Below are 19,124 nucleotides of genomic sequence, written 5' to 3' on the forward strand. Positions count from 1 at the left end.
GGCTTAATCAGAGGGACAAACAGCACTCCGAAACCTCTTGTAACCATTCTAAGGGAATGAAAATCAAAGGCTTTAGTTTTTTTGGGTGGTGTACCCTTTAAGGCCCGAGTATCTGGTGTGGGGATGGGGATAAAGTCTTCGAGCGGCTGTTTTTCTACCTCAGATGTGTGTTATTCAGGTGGTGACTGTTAGCTGCTGGCTTTGGAAAAGCTGTAAAATGTGAGCCACATAGGACCTGAGGCCCCGGCTGGTGTCCCTCGGGGGGGTTTAGAGGAATTTAGGGCGGGGGGGGCTGGACCGCGTTCTCCTGAGAAAGCGCAACCGGTCCCACTGGGAGTATCAAAATATTCCTTGACCCCCGGTTGGCAGGCTGGTCACAGTCCCCAGGGAGGGGGGTGGGGGTCGCTGAGGGGCGTGGCCCTGACCCGCAAGGCCCCTCCCAAGCGGCCGCGAGCAGGCGAGCGCAGTGGGAAGCCGCAGGAGTGGAGACGTGACCCCGTTCAGTGTCTGCGTCAGGGAGTTACGCTGGGACCTGCCCCAGTGACGTGCTCATGCCAGGGGCTTGTGTGGTCTGGGACCAGAAGAGCGTGGCAAAGGGAGAGGTCACGGCACGGGGAACTCACAGAAAACCACTCGCTCTACTCTCTAATGTCTTTTGAATATACTGCCCTGTTGGCCTCAAGCTATCCCTAGAGCAGGTATACAAATTCTCGAGGCCAGTAGTGCTGCTAGTTTGCATTGTTCCCCCCTAATCAGGGACCAGTTTCGACCTGGAACACCAGTGGAATCTCAGTGACATCAATCCTTCAATCAGCTTTCATGCAGATAAGCAGCAGTACTACTGGCCTTAAAGGCCAGATTTGAGTGTATCAGTCCTACTGTGTGCATCATGTGAGTCAAACCACAGTGGAGGGACTGATCACAAACAACGACAAATTAACCTACAGGGAGGAGTTGAGGGATTAGACAGATATAAGATCATCTGATCACCATAAATGCTGTGAAGAGAGTGAGCAGTTTTAGTTTCCTCCATGTCCACCTCACAGAAGATCTCACCTGATCCCAAGGCCGCATAACATATCATCACCAAGACAGCTCAGTGTCTGATCTTCCTGAGAAGGTAGGGGAGATTTGGCCTGCTACCCAGATCTTATGCAACTTTTACATATGCAGACAGGTTGCATCGCAGCTGCGTGGCCCAGGATGGGAAGGCTCTACAGCGGGTGCTGGACAGACAGCCAAAACCAACATTGGACCTGATCTCCCACCCATTGTGGAAATTTACTTCAAACGTTGCCAAGGGAAAGCCCATAAAATTATGAATAACCACACTCACCTCTGCGATGGACTATTTACTCTTCTTCCACCTGGCAAGTGGTTCTGTTTTATCAGATCACATACCACCAGATTCATGAACAGTTTCTTTTCTAAATGCTGAAGACTGTTAAACACAAACTCTTGAATCCGGACAATGCACTGACTGCACCTGAACTTAACAAGTGTCTTAGGACACATTTTATTTACTTATATAAACCCTATTTTATTATGTTATCTTTTGTATGTTCAGTGATTACTGAGAGCGACCACAAGTAAGAATTTCATTGCAACTATTGCATACACATACAGTATGACAATAGAATTGAACTTGAACATACTCATAAGGCATGTGAGGGTGAAAACTCCACCCCTTCAGTACAGTGCAGTGTACAGTAAGATTAGTTGTTAGACTCAGTGAGACTTAAGGGGTTGTAGCTTTCTGTTGCCACATAAATACCTTTGTTCACTGGCATGAGGGCGCTTCCTCCTGACCTGCCAAGTTCTTTCATCATCAGATTGGGAGCGGTCAGCCAATTAGGCAGGGGTCACTGGGCAATCTTTCCCATGATTGGCTGAGGCCCCGGGTGTGAGAGGCAGGGGATGGATGCTGTTGGGGGGGGTTCTGAAAATGAAGGCTGCCATCTTGGATAAGCACCGCCCCAAAGGAAACATAGAAGAAACAGATAACTATATGAGTCACTTAATAATCACAAGACGAGGGAAGTAGGGGCGGGAGAGAGAGGTGGAGGGAAGGAGGGAGAATGAGAGAAAGGGGGAGAGAAAGACTGAGTGACAGCAGGAGGCCAGAGAAAAATAGAAAAATATAGTGAGAAAGATGATGAAAGATGTGGGAAAGCAAGGAGAACAAAGAGAAAAGACGGAGTGAAAGAATGATGGGGATAAAGGGAGATAGAATTGAGTAGTAGAGGAGAGACGGAGTGGACAGAGGTTGAGAGGTGGTGGAAAGAGCGGGGAGAAGTTGACAGTGCAGCAGAAAGAGAGAGCGAGAGAGAGCGAGCATGGAGGAGTTGTGGTCTGTGCGAAATTACACCCCCTGCCTGGCAGACAGGGCACAGCCGGGGTAACGTGCTGGTGGTGGGACAGCGTACTATCGTAGCCGTCTCACTTTCTCACGCATTGGCGGCCCACGCTGGAGCCCACGTGTGTCCCCCTCCCCCTACAGCATGCGTCACTCACACCGCCCGCGCCAACACCTGGCCTCCTGCCGTTTCCACCGTGTACGCCCCACCCCCTTTCTCTCCGACCACAAGCCAAGCGGGGGAAACTGCATTCACTTTGTATTCTTTTCCTTCCTACCCCCCTGCAGACTGCCTTCAAAATGTCTGCCAGGCACTCTGCTTCCACCAATCAGCAACCATTTTATTACCATAATCACTTTAGTGAACCCAGAAAATCACATCATATAAAGCAGTGTAAGGTTAAACTTACAGAAATGTACTGTTGAGTACCATTGCTGTTCATATTTCACCAGGCTCTAATCCCCGATCACCCTCTTCTATGAAGAACAATGATTCTCTCTTTCTCTTTCTCCTTCTCTCTGTCAGTTTCTCTCAGACCGGATCCTGAAAGCAGCCAGGTCTGTGTATAGCGCCTTGATAGAGCGAAACCCAAGCCTGATTAGGGACCGAAAACACCATCTCAAGACCTACAGGTATGGAAGATGGCTAGCCCTGTGTCTACAGTCTCTAGCTACTGTACTTATTGAGCTGGTCATTTGTTGGAATTGTTCTTCACTGTTTGCCTATATGTTTTATGAATGGTTCCACAGTCACTCTTACATCCTCTTGCTTTGACACATTTGACCTTCCACAGCCTTGCTTGTCACATGATGCTGACAATTGTTTGCTAATGTAAATATTAGTAATTGACAGATCAAGGTATAGTGGCTCTCAGTTTCATGCAGTTCACAATACAGAGGCCTACAGTGCGCACTGTGGATCAGTCTAAATGCCCTTTTGTAGCCTGTTTTGCTTTTTGTTTTCGCATGACCCACATAGTCCATATTGCAGACAGAATCTGATATGATAGCTCAGGTTCAATCAGCCTGCAGTGTGTTCTGTCCTTTAATTTCAGCTAGGAATCTAAGAAACTGTTGTTTTTCCACACATCATCGGGCATGGATGTCAAGTTTAGTCTTCACTTCTCATGTTGGAAACAAGAAATATGCTTGAATATGTTATTCAAAATTCAGCCCAGTATGTTTTGATGTCCAAAGTTTCAAAGGTCATTAAACTTATGGATATAAGTTAACCTCATTACCCAATAATGTGCTTGTGTTGATCTCTATGCAGTGTTATGGAGATGTGACATCATAGGTATGTCACTCTTTATGTGATTGTGTGAAGTGTGTGTGTGTGTGTGTGTGTGGTGTGTGGGTGCTCTTCTGTGTGTGTGTGTCTGTATGTGCACCTCAGTATGTTTGTGTGTGGTGTGTGCGCTCTTCCGTGTGTGTGTGTGTGCGCGCTCTTCTGTGTGCGTGTGTCTGTGTGTGCACCTCAGTGTGTGCGTGTCGGGTCTCTCATGACTCGTCTCACCTGTACGTCCCATAGGCAGTGCTCGACAGGAAAGGAGCTTGTTGATTGGCTGTTGACGCTGAATGACAGTTTGCAGTCACGGAGCCAGGCGGTGGGGATGTGGCAGGTGTTGGTGGATGAGGGGATACTCGTTCATGGTGAGAGGCTCTCTTTTAGGGTGCACCCTTCCCCCCTCCCAAACTCTAAACCTCATGGGTGTGTTTCAATATCCAGTGCCTGTAAGATGCTACAGAGATTAGTCAGCCACACGAAAGCACAATGAAATGGGTGGGGCAGGTAATCAAAAGAGCTTTAGTAACATTCAGTGGGAAACCAAAATGCGTTAATCATAACGGTAAAAAACAAATGTGTATACTGGCTTTCATTCTTTTTTTCTCTGTCTATAACAATGCAGTGAAACAAGAGCTCAACTTCCAGGACAGGGAGGCCCAGTTCTACCGCTTCCTGGAGGCAGAGTTTAGTCTCAACCACACAACCAATGAGAAGGACTCGGAGGAGGAGCTCCAGGAAGGCCTGTCCTTCTTGGTGCAGATGGGTCCCGATGCCCTCCTAACCATGATCCTGCGCAAATGGTGAGTGACCGTAACCAAGGGATACCAACACTGCAAAAACAAAAATTACATATTTAGTATTTTAGCCACATTTTTAAACTTGAAATTGTATTCCTATTTAATAAATAAGACAAAACCACCGCCAATGATTACCTTAAAACAAGCTAATATTTTCTACATATTTTCTTTTTTCCCCCTCTAATATTTTGTGCTTGAGAAAGAAAAAAAAAAAGATCTGAAGTCTCCTTACAATACTAAAACTGATTCATGAAATGCACAATGCACGGCTTTCAGACTTGAAAACACAGACCCATAGAAAGTAGCTGGATGAACCTTGTAGACTCTTAGAACTCTTTCCCAATGACGTCACCAACGTATTCAGACAGAAGGCAGAGATGTCATGGTGTGAAATGGTGTGTTGTGTGGGACACTGGGTAATGGTGTGTTGTGTGGTACACGGGGTAATGGTGTGTTGTGTGGTACACGGGGTAATGGTGTGTTGTCTGGGACACTGGGTAATGGTGTGTTGTGTGGTACACGGGGTAATGGTGTGTTGTGTGGGGTAACTGGGTAATGGTGTGTTGTGTGGGACACGGGGTAATGGTGTGTTGTCTGGGACACTGGGTAATGGTGTGTTGTCTGGGACACTGGGTAATGGTGTGTTGTGTGGGGTAACTGGGTAATGGTGTGTTGTCTGGGACACTGGGTAATGGTGTGTTGTCTGGGACACTGGGTAATGGTGTGTTGTGTGGTACACGGGGTAATGGTGTGTTGTGTGGGGTAACTGGGTAATGGTGTGTTGTGTGGTACACAGGGTAATGGTGTGTTGTGTGGTACACTGGGTAATGGTGTGTTGTGTGGTACACTGGGTAATGGTGTGTTGTGTGGTACACGGGGTAATGGTGTGTTGTGTGGGACACGGGGTAATGGTGTGTTGTCTGGGACACTGGGTAATGGTGTGTTGTGTGGTACACGGGGTAATGGTGTGTTGTGTGGGGTAACTGGGTAATGGTGTGTTGTGTGGTACACGGGGTAATGGTGTGTTGTGTGGTACACTGGGTAATGGTGTGTTGTGTGGTACACGGGGTAATGGTGTGTTGTGTGGGACACGGGGTAATGGTGTGTTGTGTGGGACACGGGGTAATGAAACTCTCCGTTTCTCCCACATCCCAGTCCGAGCCAGAGGACTGAGGAGGACCTGGAGGTGATCTACGAGGAGCTGCTTCACATCAAGGCCGTGGCTCACCTGTCCAGCTCTGTGAGTGGCAACACACCAGACTGTCACTGTGCAGAACTCCTCTCTATCCATAACCCAGAGGGCCCCAGGACTGACCACCCTGCTCATACTGCAGGCGGCAGTGCAGGCGCTGTTTAACAGGCTGGAACCGTTCAGCATGGCTCTATCATTCTGCCGTTATACTGTGCATGCTGATTACAAAGCTGCTTAGTGCAGAATAAATATTTAATAATAACACCATTACCAGGAATGTGTAAACCAGACATTTCTATATTGTGTAATATGGAAATATAATGTATGTGTATGTATGCACTGTATATGGATACACACATACACACACACATAAATGATTCTGAATTGAAAGCATTCCTGTTTTTTTTAATTTATGGACATTTTTTTTCTCCCACAAAGGTGCGTAAGGAGCTGGCAGCGGTTCTGGTGTTTGAGTCCCACGCCAAAGCAGGAACAGTCTGTGAGTGCCACGCTAGTGCTAAGCCCAAGCTGCAGCGTACAAGCACAGTCACCCCTTTGGCTGTTTACACCATAGATACGCTCCTACATAGTGAACTAATCACATTGCAATTACATATTTGTGATTGTATGCTTTAAAGGGTTAACAGGCCTGCTGTTACACCCTCCCTGTGTCTCAAATGGTCCACTAGCTCCCGAACTAGTGGACTAACTAGAATGTCAGCCAATTTCTAGCAAGTTAGAGAACAAAACATTGATCTTACTGTATTAAGATATACGGTTTTGTTTAACCAGGAATATATTTGCATACCTGGTGAAGTCACCCATGGGCTCTTGGAGAGAATTAATATTAAGAAGGAAATAAGAGGCAGCAACTGTGTATCTTAAAATGTTCTCTGTTTTATTGCTGCCAGGTTAACTTTCCTGCAGAGACCTTTGTCAGAGTATTTGACCTTAGTCAGTACATTAAGGTGAAGTTTGTTGTTAAGGCCTTAGGTTATTGAGTTTGTGGACTGAAACCACTACCACTGCAGTCTTTTTGGTTGCAGTCGAACATTGAAAGTTGTGCAAAACTGGCCTTAAATCAGAGCGCTCCTTGCGCTCGTATGCCCGCTCTCTTCCCCCCACACACGCACACACAAACCGCATGCTGCGTCACGCAGTAGTTCATTTATTTAAGCTACAGCATAATTAAAGGCAAGTTCAGCTGAAGCCTTTTATTAGCACACTAGTGGTGTCTTTTAGTCAAACGTTCTTAAAGTGTCCCCCGCCCTCTCCTCCCTTGTTAGTACTGTGGAATGTGGCTGATTGTTTAGCATGTGGTGTCTCCACGTCTTGTTTCTCTCCTGTGTTACAGTGTTCAGCCAGGGAGACAAAGGGACGTCCTGGTACATCATCTGGAAGGGCTCTGTCAATGTTATTACACATGGAAAAGTAAGAGTCTCGCTGTTCTACCCCTGAGGCTCAGCTGAGCTCTCAGGGCTGAAGGTCTTTGTCTATGATGATCTACTGCGGTGTAAATGTGGAAGAGTGCGCAGTATGACCTGAAACTGTGAGAGGTAGACAAAATGTTACATTTACATGTCCTGTAAAGGCACTGTGCCAAAGTCTCAGTACGAAATGACTGTCATTACAGAGACAGGTTTGATTTGGGATATAGCTCTAAGAGACACTTTTCTTATTTGTATCCGTTGCCTTGTGTGCGTATGTGTATGCGTGTTTATGTGGTGTGTGTGTGTGTTTGTGTGTATGTATATGGTGTGTATGTGTGTATATGTGGTGTGTGTGTGTGTGTATGTGTATATGGTGTGTGTGTATATGTGATGTGTGTATATGTATATGGTGTGTATGTGTGTATATATGGTGTGTGTGTGTGTGTGTGTGTGTGTATATATATATGGTGTGTATGTGTGTATATATGGTGTGTGTGTGTGTGTGTGTGTGTGTGTGTGTGTGTGTGATGCAGGGTCTGGTGACGACGCTGCATGAGGGAGATGATTTCGGCCAGCTGGCACTTGTGAACGACGCACCACGCGCTGCCACCATCATACTGCGAGAGGACAGTTGCCACTTCCTGCGCGTGGACAAACAGGACTTCATACGCATCCTGAAGGTACAGGGTTTAACCCTCCCCCAATGTCCCATTGCCCATATGGTTGTCAGATTTCCCTCTGTAATTCCTGTCTGTAAATAGAAGTCAATTGTGGAAGGATTGGAGGACATCCAAAGGGACATTATTTGCATGTTTGCGTCATTTGGGGGATGTGAATTATATGTAATTTTTTATTACTTGGCAGAAAACAGAAAGCCAAGTACAGTAATGTTCCAAATTTTCTCTCTGTTTATTGTTGATAAAGTTACCAACTGAGAGAAAGGTTCCCTTCCAGTATCCAAATACCAAGTAATGGGAAGAGCTCTTTGGGTGCTGGTAGTATGCTGTAAAAGTATATGAATCGGTAGTACAGTCACCAGGTTGGCAGTACTGGGTCCCATTCACAGAGATACATTTGTGTGTGTGTGTGTGTGTGTGTGTGTGTGTGTGTGTGTATGTGTGTGCATGCATGCACATGTGTGTGTGCGTGTGTGTGTGTGACTCAGGATGTGGAGGCCAACACGGTGCGCCTGGAGGAACATGGAAAATCTGTGCTGGTGTTGGAGAAGAGCTCTGGAAGCAACTCAGCCAATCAGGGAGCTTCGTGCAACAGCAACAAGTAAGAGCCATGCCCACCATCTAGTATAGCTAACTAGGTCTCTGATGCAACTGTTATGGTATATGACACTGTTAAGAAAATGTTATAGTAATGTGTAGAAATATTAGTTATTTGAAAAATAACTTTATCTGTGAAGTAACTAATTACATAGTTTTAATGTTTGCCTTCTTTTGGGACATTCTCTGGATACCAAAAAAAACCTGGTTGTAATCATGCATTATTTGCACTTATTTGACATCTATTGACAGGAAACTCAATAGAAACTCAACCTCTTGTTAATTAGGAGTGTTAGTCACCCTAGCTGAAGAAAAATATTTCCACACAAAAATCCGTACTCTTGGTTTTGCAATCTGTACATTTGATTTGCCAATCCTTACCCTCAGTTTTGTAAACCATTCACTCGGTTTGCCTTTGCAAAACTGAACGTGCGGATTGGCAAACCGAACGGGAAGATTGCAAAACCGAGAATACAGATGTCCATGTTTAAAATGTCTTTAACCTAGGGTGATTAGGTGGGCTCTCGTATGAAGAAGATGGCTTTCTATCCTCCAGGTACACTGTGATGTCAGGAACACCAGAGAAGATTCTGGAACACCTGCTTGAGAACGTGAGGCTGGACACCAACAGCAACGACCCCATAGGTGCGTCTGTCCATCACATTAGCCGAGGCAGAGGGAGGCTCCAGCAGGCCCACCATGGCCAGGGCTATAATGTGGATTCAGTAACTTGTTCACTTCATGAAATCGTCGTTTTGCTGTGGAAAACAACCTCTTTTGCGTAACTCATAAAATTCAGTAACTGACAGCAGGAGGTGGCATGGTCCATTATGGAGTGAACGAGTTTTCATTCACTCACCACCAGAAAGCAGAGATTGGCAGGTTTTTCTTTAGTTTGATGAACTCACCAAACATCAAATGCAAAGAAATATTTGCCTTCCTTTAAATTAAGTACTTAATCATAAGTCAGACCTAATATTCATTGAATGGTGTCTTAATTGAATAAGTATCTGGAAAAGGCAGCAAGAAACATGCCATTACACGGGTAAACTACACCCTGGCTTTGAGGGGCGTTCCCCTTGTGTTTGTGGCATGTGCTAAAGTGTTATCTGTTAATCTAATCAAACAGACAGCAAGCCTGAATAAGCACACAGACGTTCTTCAGGTTGAGTTTATTTTTAAACTAAGTCTGTTCTAAGGGATGACGGACATGGCTGTGTCTGCACTGTGGAGCATGGGGTAGTCCACGGTTAGTCCCAGTGGGAGGCTGGTGTGAAACGTGTGTGTCCTGTGTCTGCAGATCCCTGCATGTCCGACTTCCTGCTGACTCACACGGTCTTCATGCCCTCCAGCTCGCTGTGCCCAGCCCTGCAGCACCAATATCCTCTTCCCGACGCCAGCGTGCGTTAGGGCCGAGCCATGCGGCGCAACAATAATTATCCAATGCAATAACTATCATCGGCAGCCTGTGGAGTGTTGCCTTTCTTTTCATCTTTCTGTCTTTAAGTATACCTGATGCGGTAGTAAACATCCAAATTTCCGGGGGAAAAAATGGAAGCATGTGGCCTCTGAAGTTTAATGTCTACTACCACATTAAGTATAATTAATTATCCACATTGTGTATAATTAACAATCTGCATAGTCTATAATTAACAATCTGCATTGTGTATAATTAACAATCATTGCCACCACGTGGGGCATTCCATTATTATTGTTATGGTGTATTGCACAGCCCTAGTGTACACTCACACTCTCTCTCTCTTCGTCTCCATCTCGCTCTCGCCCTCTCTCGCTCTCCTTCTCTCTGTCATAGTCTGACTTTCTTTTCCAGCCTGACTTTCCTTGCAGTCATGGCAGAAAGTATCTATTTATGACTTCACAACCCACATGCCACATTGGCAGAAGAGGCTCAGACACTAAGCCTTTCTCAAAACACTGAAACACTACAGCGGCATTTCTGTGGCATGAAATGGCCAGCAGGCACATGTTGTTCAACGTGGCGAGAAGATCTGCAGCGTGTGTAAATTTCTAAGTTGGGGGGGGGGGGAGTAAAAAAAAAGGAGAAACAAGCAATAAGATTTTACAGCTATGTGACATTTAGTTTGCATGCATATGCGTGCAAGTACAAAGAATATTCTACACTTCATAACTTTCTCATACTGCAGAAGAAGCACACAGTAAGCTCTTAGAATAGCTTAAGTGGCACAAACACGGCTGTAAAGCAGTAAGCGGTGTTTATATGACATGTTCATGTCCCTCTGAATGATGGTCTGTAACATCCGTGGTCATGTGACCCTTAACGCTCTGTGCACCTACCATGCTGAGCCTTCTGAAGGCTCGGAGCTGGAAAAGGCGGCCTACTCCCTCAACAAGAAGCAGAAGATCATTCGGCTGGTGGGCCAGTGGGTGCTCCTGTATGGCCTACTCCTGAAGGGCGATCCCCCTGCCTGGGACTTTCTGGAGGTGGGGTGTCCTGCTGTGTGTGGGCTGGTCTGAAGCTGACGTACTGCTCTTGCTGTACTGAAGCTGATTTCATGCTCTGTTTGTGCTGTGGTAATTGTGGCTAAGCCGATGCTCTGTTCTGAGTGTGCCACACTGAAGCTGATGTACTGCTTTGTGTATGCTGCACTGAAGCTGATTTTATGCTCTGGGTGTACCGTACTGAAGCTGATTTTATGCTCTGTGTGTGCTATACTGAAGCAAATTTTATGCTCTGGGTGTGCTGTACTGAAGCTAATTTTATGCTCTGGGTGTGCTGTACTGAAGCTAATTTTATGCTCTGTGTGTGCCGTACTGAAGCTGATTTTATGCTCTGTGTGTGCCATACTGAAGCTGATTTTATGCTCTGTGTGTGCCGTACTGAAGCAAATTTTATGCTTTGTGTGTGCCGTACTGAAGCTAATTTTATGCTCTGTGTGTGCCATACTGAAGCTGATTTTATGCTCTGTGTGCCGTACTGAAGCTAATTTTATGCTCTGTGTGTGCCGTACTGAAGCTAATTTTATGCTCTGTGTGTGCCGTACTGAAGCTAATTTTATGCTCTGTGTGTGCCATACTGAAGCTAATTTTATGCTCTGTGTGTGCCGTACTGAAGCTGATTTTATGCTCTGTGTGTGCCATACTGAAGCTGATTTTATGCTCTGTGTGTGCCGTACTGAAGCTAATTTTATGCTGTGTGTGCCGTACTGAAGCTAATTTTATGGTCTGTGTGTGCCATACTGAAGCTAATTTTATGCTCTGTCTGTGCCGTACTGAAGCTAATTTTATGCTCTGTGTGTGCCATACTGAAGCTAATTTTATGCTCTGTGTGTGCCGTACTGAAGCTGATTTTATGCTCTGTGTGTGCCATACTGAAGCTGATTTTATGCTCTGTGTGTGCCGTACTGAAGCTGATTTTATGCTCTGTGTGTGCCGTACTGAAGCTGATTTTATGCTCTGTGTGTGCCGTACTGAAGCTGATTTTATGCTCTGTTCATGCTGTGGTAGAAGCTGAGAGGGGAGGTGTTGGGCGACTCCCGACTCTCCAGCATGCTGAGGGAGCAGCTAAGGGACAGGAGGAGAGCGAGAGTGTGAGTGAACGCAGATACACACATACAAGCCTACAGCTTACACTCTCAGATACACAGAGACGCAGATACATGTCTGATATACACACACACACATACAAGCCTACAGTTTATACTCTCAGATGTACAGAGACGCTGATACATGTCTGATACACACACACATACAAGCCAGACACACAGAGATGCAGATACATGTCTGATATACACACACATACAAGCCTACAGCTCACACTCTCAGACACACAGAGATGCAGATACATGTCTGATGGCCTACATCCTGTACTGATATTGGAATTTCACCATATATTACACAACAGAAATCACTGATTATTACTTTTACTATTCACCACTAAATGATTGTTTAATCATGTTAATCAATAATTGTCAAAGTCACAATTAACGACCTACGATGTATCTCCACTTTCAGGGTTGAAAACGGACACCAGACCCTGTCAAAGGTCAGTTTGCTGAATTTGCGTGTTCTTTCTTTACAAGAAAGTCCTTCAGATAAGAAAGGAGGCAACTTGGCTCCAATCTTTACCTCGTATGACAAACACAAGAGCCTGTGGAAAAGTAAACTCCAATCAAGCCTGGCTTCCTGTGGAAAAAGAACAGCGTGAGCTAGATAGTGTAGATCCGTGTGTTTCTCCAACAGCCACCAGAGACATGCATGCAGAGGCCTGCTTCTCAGCTTTGCATTCTTCACCTTCTAATACAGTTCCTGTCCATGGATCTCATATCTGCATTTTATTTACATTGTATAGTTTTGATCTTCCTCTAGATCTAGTCCATCTCATTTTCTGTGTCTTCGTTGCCCTTTAACCCCTTGAAGGTTTTAGTCAACATTCTTAGTCAGTGCTCCAGAACTACATTACATTTAGTCGTTGGTAGTGATTGTTACATTGGTATTAGAGTGTTCAGTGAAGAACATTGTAATTACATACTAGTGATCTTACACCTTCAAGGGTTAAGAATGGTACTGCAATAGTAATGCTGTACATGCTTTGTGGAACTGGGCTTTTCTGTACTAGTGGTATTCAAGACAAGATTACAGTGCTCTTTTCATCTTCAGGTTTTTTTACCAGTTTTTTTTCTCTCTCACACACTCTCTCCTTTTCTTTCTCTGTTTCACTCTCTCTCAGCTCAACCAACAGTTGGACTGGTTCTCCAATCACGAGGAGCCTGTGGGGAAGTGCCAGCCAATTAGGGCACAGGACAAAGGTTTGCAAACATGCGCTGCCTTTCCGTGCAATGCGTCCTAGGGACGCGCCTGGAAAAGCCATTTGCTGCGTCCAGTGCTTACTCATCAGACATCTTTCATCCAACCATAATGTTTTACTCATTACTCTACATCATGTACACACAGCCTTAGATTAGAACTGGAAATCAGTTACTGTATCATACGAATCGGTTTAAGATGAAGTCCGCCCCATTGTGCTAAAGTCAGCTGTCCCTCTCTCCTGCCTTTGTTTCCAGTCTTGTACGAGATCTATCGTCCCAACCACAGCTTCGTCAACCTCATGCTCCCGGTCAACGCCTCCGTGCAAGACCTGATGTCCTCCTTAGTCAACCCGGGAGGAGACCACGTCCTGGTCAAAATGAACTCCTCAGGAGGTAACTTCTCTTCCACGCACAAGTGACAGCTGAGCTGGAATGTCAGTTTTGAGTGGGACTAAACCTATGAGCGGTATCATTTTAAATCAGGATAATCCGCAACATGATTACGCGAGTGGCACAATTTAGAAACGCGATGACAGACAGGCGGGCGTCTTTTAAAACTATGATAACGCACAAGTTAGCTGTCAAACCGATACCATAGCATTCATTCCATTGTTTAGGTGGAGGGGAGGGATGCTGAGAAGCTGAGTCACACTCTACTGTCCCCCTCTGCAGGTTTCAGTTTATTACCATACCTGCATTACCAGCACATTCCTGCACTACCAGGTCCTGCTAAAGCAGTGCTGTTCAGTTTAGCAATGTGCCCTACGGTCTGTTAATAAGTACAGCCTATGCCAGGAATTGTCCCATCCAAGAGATACAGGACAAAGAGTTGTGAAATGAAATCGGGTATAAAAAGCTATGTTGTGTTGGTCCCTGTTTTTCTCTCCCTTGTCTGTACCATAATAGCTGATGAGCGATACGTGTGCGAGTGTTGCAGTGTTTGGTAGTGCGTTTATGCCACTGTGCATGCTTAAGTACATGTGTATAATATGTGTTTGTGTGTGTGTGTGTGTGTGTGTGTGTGTGTGTGAAATTAAAACGTATTTTAAAATGTATTTGTGTGTTTCAGACAGGGTTCAGCTGAAGCTGGATGCCACGGCCATATACACATCACTGGGACTGAATGAAAAGCTCTTCCTGTGCACTACCAGTCAGGTGGAGGATCTGGTAGGCCCATCCGAACCCAAGCTCCTCAACCTGAAACCCCCCCCCCCCCACATCTCCTCCACCCGCCTCCCCCCCTCCCCAAACTTCTACCTGTCCCTCCCTCCATCACCTCTTTACACAGTGCTGGAGCCTGAAGTTGACAGTAGTTACATAACCCTTTTTTTCAATAATGGGCCGGCCAAGTGGTTTGGAAAACAAGTAAACACAAGACACGCAGAAAGCACGAAGGATTAGCCATGGGCGCGCCGTACAGATCAATTGCAACATAATTTCTTCTCTCAAACTTCTTTCAGCCACTAGTCTCATCTGTTGTTTATTTGTTCTGAAGCACAAAAGTGCATAACCAATCACTCCACATCTAATGCGCTGACACATACTGCTTTACGGCCCTAGGCCAGAAACACAGGCATATGATTGAGAAAGAACACGTACAAGCAAGATGAGCACAGCCTTCTCTGTTTGGGCAGGGTTTCATAATACAGGCATGCAGATGTATGGGGGGGTGAGGTTTCAGAATAAAGATGGGATATGCAAACAGATGGGTGGGGCTTTGAGGCTTAAGGGTTTGAGGCGTGTGAAGGGCGGGCTATAATACAGAACCTGTTCCTCTCCACGTTACCCAGACACCCTTGGAGGAGCAGCAGGGCCCAAATCAAGGCAGCATGGACACATTGGAGCAGATGAGCTCCAAGGACATCGCCAACCAGCTCACCGACTACGACTGGGAGCTGTTCGGAGCCATGCACGAGGTGAGGAACACTTGACCCCTTATGCCCGACCCCTAGACACAGGCATTTAATTACGAATAAGGCTGGGTGTTTGTCACAGAATATATTGTCTGAAGTCACAGAGCTGTCACAGCAAAGTTGTTGAAAAACAGCTCCAAAAGCCCAACTTACCCTGCTGCTGTGTCCACAATACAGCTCCAAAACCCCAACTGTCTGGCAACACAGTGCATGTTACAAGGTTATATCAACACCTGTGTAGACTAAAAAAAATCTGAATATAAAAAAAAATGTGGGCAGTACAGATTCAAATCAGCTCCAAGGCCAAGTGGAGCGGAAGAACAGCTGTGCGTGGGGGTTACCTGCAGAGATAAACAAATCGCATTTTTAAAAGAATCACTATGACAGTATCAATGCAGATCCTCATGGTTAAAACAAAGCCGTAGTAACATAGCGTCTCACATAAATGCCTGAACCGAAGGGGACGTACCAACAGTGAAAGAACGATGGATTAATTACAAAACTAATCAGTGCCAAAGAGGTGGCTGAAGATCATGAGTCACACAGACACACGATTATGAATCACACAGACATGCAGAGGAACACTAAAGCCGGTTTCAGCCAGCGTGGCATCACCACGTGCTGGCAGGTAGACGCTCCACATACAGGCAGGTGTGCCCAGACGAACAGGTGACTGCCACCCAGACATTCAGTCTGAGGTATTTCTCACTGATATCAGATCAGCACGCAGGGAGACAGGGGGGCTGACGCTTCCTAGATGCCAGAGTAACAGCTGACACAGGGGCAGTAGACGAGTGCCAGTACATGGTTGTCATCATTACCTTTCACCTTTTGGATAGAAAGCAGGAGCTCCACCAATCACAGTGTACATTGCTCCACCAATGTTTCTTGCTCAAGAAATCACAGAGTATGCTGGCAACAAAACATATGCCCATGAAGATACCATCTGGCTGGATGTCTCAGATACTATAGAGACCCTATAGCATTGTTGTTTCTTATTATAAACCTATTCCTTGCCTGGTGGTGGTTCTCTCTGGTTTATATAAGAAAGGCGACTATAACAGCTTCCTTCCCTCCTCTGGACCCCCCTTCTGCAGGTAGAGTTGGTCTACTACATCTTCGGCCGGCACAAGTTCCCTGGCACCACCACGGCCAACCTGGAGCGGTTTGTGCGGCGCTTTAACACCGTGCAGTACTGGGTGGTCACTGAGCTGTGCCTCTGCAACGACCTGGGGAAGCGCGCCGTGCTGCTAAAAAAATTCATCAAGATGGCCATCGTGTGAGTGTCACTCAGTGCTTTTGAGTCGAGGGGCTCATTCCAATCCCTTATTTTTCCTTTTACTTGCTCCTGATGCGGAAACTGACTGTAACTGACGCGGCTTCGAACTGACGTTTGAAGGAGCACAGGCATTTCATTCGCCTAATTCACCTTCTCGATTCCCCCGTCTTTACTTCTTTTCCTTTCATATTTTCCTAGCCTTTTTCCTAGGAGATAATAAAAGGAAAATAAGGGATTGGAATGAGCCCTAGATGTCTGTTGTGCAAGTCTGATTTAGTACTGTTGTCATGAAATGACTTGTACGAGGGTCAGCTTAAAACGCCCTCGGGTTCACCTCATTTGGAATTTTGTAATAATATTTCAAATAATACCCTCCATCCAGGGGGCAGGATAACTCTGAATAACTATCATGGAACAGTACTCCTCGGTAATTACACCATCATGTGCAGTAATGTTCATTCGCTGATCTCATATTTTATATGCGTATTAAACTAAACCCATTAAAGATACTCCAGCCCTAGCTTTACTGCATATCAGCCTCCATCCCATCAAACCACCGGTGTATGAATCCTGTCCTGATGAAGGGAGACAGACTGAGGGCTGCTGTTTATCATCCGCCCGCTTGCTTCGGCGTGCAATGTAACTGAAATGGGCTTATCAGCGTGACGTTTGCGTGTTGATGTGCCTGTAATCTGCCTCGTGCCAGGGCCCAGGCACGACAGGAATGGCCGCCGTCCCTTTAACTGGAATCGCGTGCATTTTTCTCGGTCCGCGGTCCGTGCGGCCCTTCTACAGTCCCAGTCTAATTACAGGCGGGATGAATCGGCGGGTTATGTCTGTGGGTCAGCGGCTGAAGTCTGACAGCGCTTCTGCGTTTGCCGTTTCAGCCTTAAAGAGCAGCGAAACCTCAACTCCTTCTTCGCAGTGATGTTTGGGCTCAGCAACAGCGCGGTGCAGAGGCTCTCCAAAACCTGGGAGGTGAGGGGAGGAGGGCACTGAGGGGTCGAAAGGACAATGGAGTGGGTGAGTGGGAGGGAGGGAGAGAGGGAGAGGAGAAGAGCATGAGGTGACAGTCCTGGGTGTGAAGGAGGCAGAGGAGTGAGTGGGAGAGAGGGAGGGAGGGAGAGAGGCGAGAGTCTGAGGGAGGGAGTGGGAACCAATGTACTGTTCACAGCCTCCTCCATCCCTATTTTACGGTCTTTGTTTTATGTGACACTTTTGTTATATTTCCTGCAATGTGCTATATTGTAATTTTGGCATTTTTACAGCTCTGTGGGCAGGGAATGGCTCATAACTAAACTAATAAAGCTGGTTCAAAGACCCATGTGTCTAAACCATAATGTTCTTTGTTCTTTGTTATTTGGAACTACAATTCTTTGTAGTTTCAAATAACTGCTTTTTTTAAAATATAATATATAAGATGTACAGTTCTGTTGAACTGGTACACTGCAGGTGTGGAATGCACACATTCTGAGACGAGAGATGATAGCAGCGTTAGTCTTTCTGTGGGTTTGTCAAAGGAGCAACATTACTGTGAACAGTTATATATAAACTAGAATTAACGCAGTCTCCTGTTTCACAGAGAGTGCCAAGCAAGACAAAGAGGGCATACTGCTCATTTGAAAGATTAATGGTAAGCTTGTTACTGCAAACTGCTGAATGACCTATCATTCACGCCTGTAGAGCCCTGATCCGTTACATTAACTGTGTCAACATCAATCTGTGTATAAGTGCTTAAACATTCATATACAATCAATCTGCTTTTCAAGCTCTTGAGAACACAGTGGCTAATAGGAATGCTGTGTGTGCGTCTGTGTGCGTGTGTGTGGGTGTGTGTGTGTGTGCGTGTGTGTGTGTCTCCGTTAGGACCCCTCACGCAATCACAGGGCGTACAGACTGGCAGTGGCCAAACTCAGCCCTCCTTACATCCCCTTCATGCCCCTGCTGCTGAAAGGTAAGGCACAGAGCTCTGCTCCTGCCCCGACCGTGTCAGTCACATTGGTGTGTGTAATGTTTCATGGGCTCTTGGAACGAAGGGGTGAAGCTGCGTCATCATGTACCAGTGACGAAAATTAAAGGACTTCCTCACACTCATGTCTGCGAGAGCTTGACTGGGGCCTGATAGGAATCAGTGGCTGACATCACAGGCGTCATACGAGAGTACATGCTCATCTGCAGAAAAGATTGAGATGAGCATCGCAGCATGAGCATGATTGGGCATTCCAAACTGGAGAGGAAAGGCATTCGCAAAACAGCTATAGTTCTTAGACTACAGGAAGTCAGGACCCATTGGCTCATACCCTGTTTTTTGTTGAAGTATTCTTTATCTATCGCCCTCTTCTGTGTTATATGCTGACCTGTTTCCCATCACTGTGCTTGCCAGTGACCAGCGCTGCTTGCTGATGTTGTAATGAGGGAGTGTGCCCTTAGTGGAGATATCAGCAGGAATCAGTTGAAAACGTTGCTAACAAGAGTTGAAATCGTTTTACTCAAGGGCAAAAGTAGTTATGTTGGCCAAATATGAATCATTGGTAGAATGTGAACAATGCTGCTTTAGAGCACTGCTTTCGGTGTATTCTTTCCGTAGGCTTGAATATGTTTAGTCCAAATCTCATAAATCACAAATGTGAGAAGAGGACATATCTCAATGTAATTCAGTTCTGCTGTGGCTCTTAATGTTATCATGAAATTAAGAACCGCAGACTTCCTTTTCAGGTTCACACTAAATTGAAATGGTGCTGAGTCACAACAAAACAGGAAATTTGGTCTACCCATCCTGTTCAAAAACTGATTGGCCATTCTGTTACA

The 19,124-nt window shown here is 45.8% G+C and overlaps 1 protein-coding gene across 4 annotated transcripts in view; it reads left to right on the plus strand.

Annotated features, from left to right (window-relative positions):
• rapgef3 (Rap guanine nucleotide exchange factor (GEF) 3) overlaps positions 1-19,124 on the plus strand; it is a 41,786-nt gene that overhangs the window by 17,917 nt on the left and 4,745 nt on the right. For 3 of the 4 annotated variants that reach the window (XM_061257572.1, XM_061257570.1, XM_061257571.1), the window contains 21 exons: positions 2,883-2,989; positions 3,888-4,009; positions 4,267-4,444; positions 5,597-5,681; positions 6,072-6,132; positions 6,988-7,064; positions 7,597-7,743; positions 8,229-8,341; positions 8,894-8,982; positions 9,638-9,716; positions 10,650-10,800; positions 11,824-11,906; positions 12,331-12,361; positions 13,046-13,124; positions 13,380-13,517; positions 14,194-14,291; positions 14,915-15,040; positions 16,135-16,316; positions 17,204-17,294; positions 17,899-17,949; positions 18,183-18,270. In XM_061257572.1, the coding sequence (XP_061113556.1) occupies positions 2,883-2,989; positions 3,888-4,009; positions 4,267-4,444; positions 5,597-5,681; positions 6,072-6,132; positions 6,988-7,064; positions 7,597-7,743; positions 8,229-8,341; positions 8,894-8,982; positions 9,638-9,716; positions 10,650-10,800; positions 11,824-11,906; positions 12,331-12,361; positions 13,046-13,124; positions 13,380-13,517; positions 14,194-14,291; positions 14,915-15,040; positions 16,135-16,316; positions 17,204-17,294; positions 17,899-17,949; positions 18,183-18,270 (2,176 nt within the window). Of the gene's footprint in view, positions 1-2,882; positions 2,990-3,887; positions 4,010-4,266; positions 4,445-5,596; positions 5,682-6,071; positions 6,133-6,987; positions 7,065-7,596; positions 7,744-8,228; positions 8,342-8,893; positions 8,983-9,637; positions 9,717-10,649; positions 10,801-11,823; positions 11,907-12,330; positions 12,362-13,045; positions 13,125-13,379; positions 13,518-14,193; positions 14,292-14,914; positions 15,041-16,134; positions 16,317-17,203; positions 17,340-17,898; positions 17,950-18,182; positions 18,271-19,124 lie in introns of those variants that run through there. The other variant, XR_009709758.1, reaches the window with a different exon arrangement.

The sequence above is a fragment of the Conger conger genome, chromosome 10 (genome assembly GCF_963514075.1).
Source record: "Conger conger chromosome 10, fConCon1.1, whole genome shotgun sequence".
NCBI classification, from domain to species: Eukaryota; Metazoa; Chordata; class Actinopteri; order Anguilliformes; family Congridae; genus Conger; species Conger conger.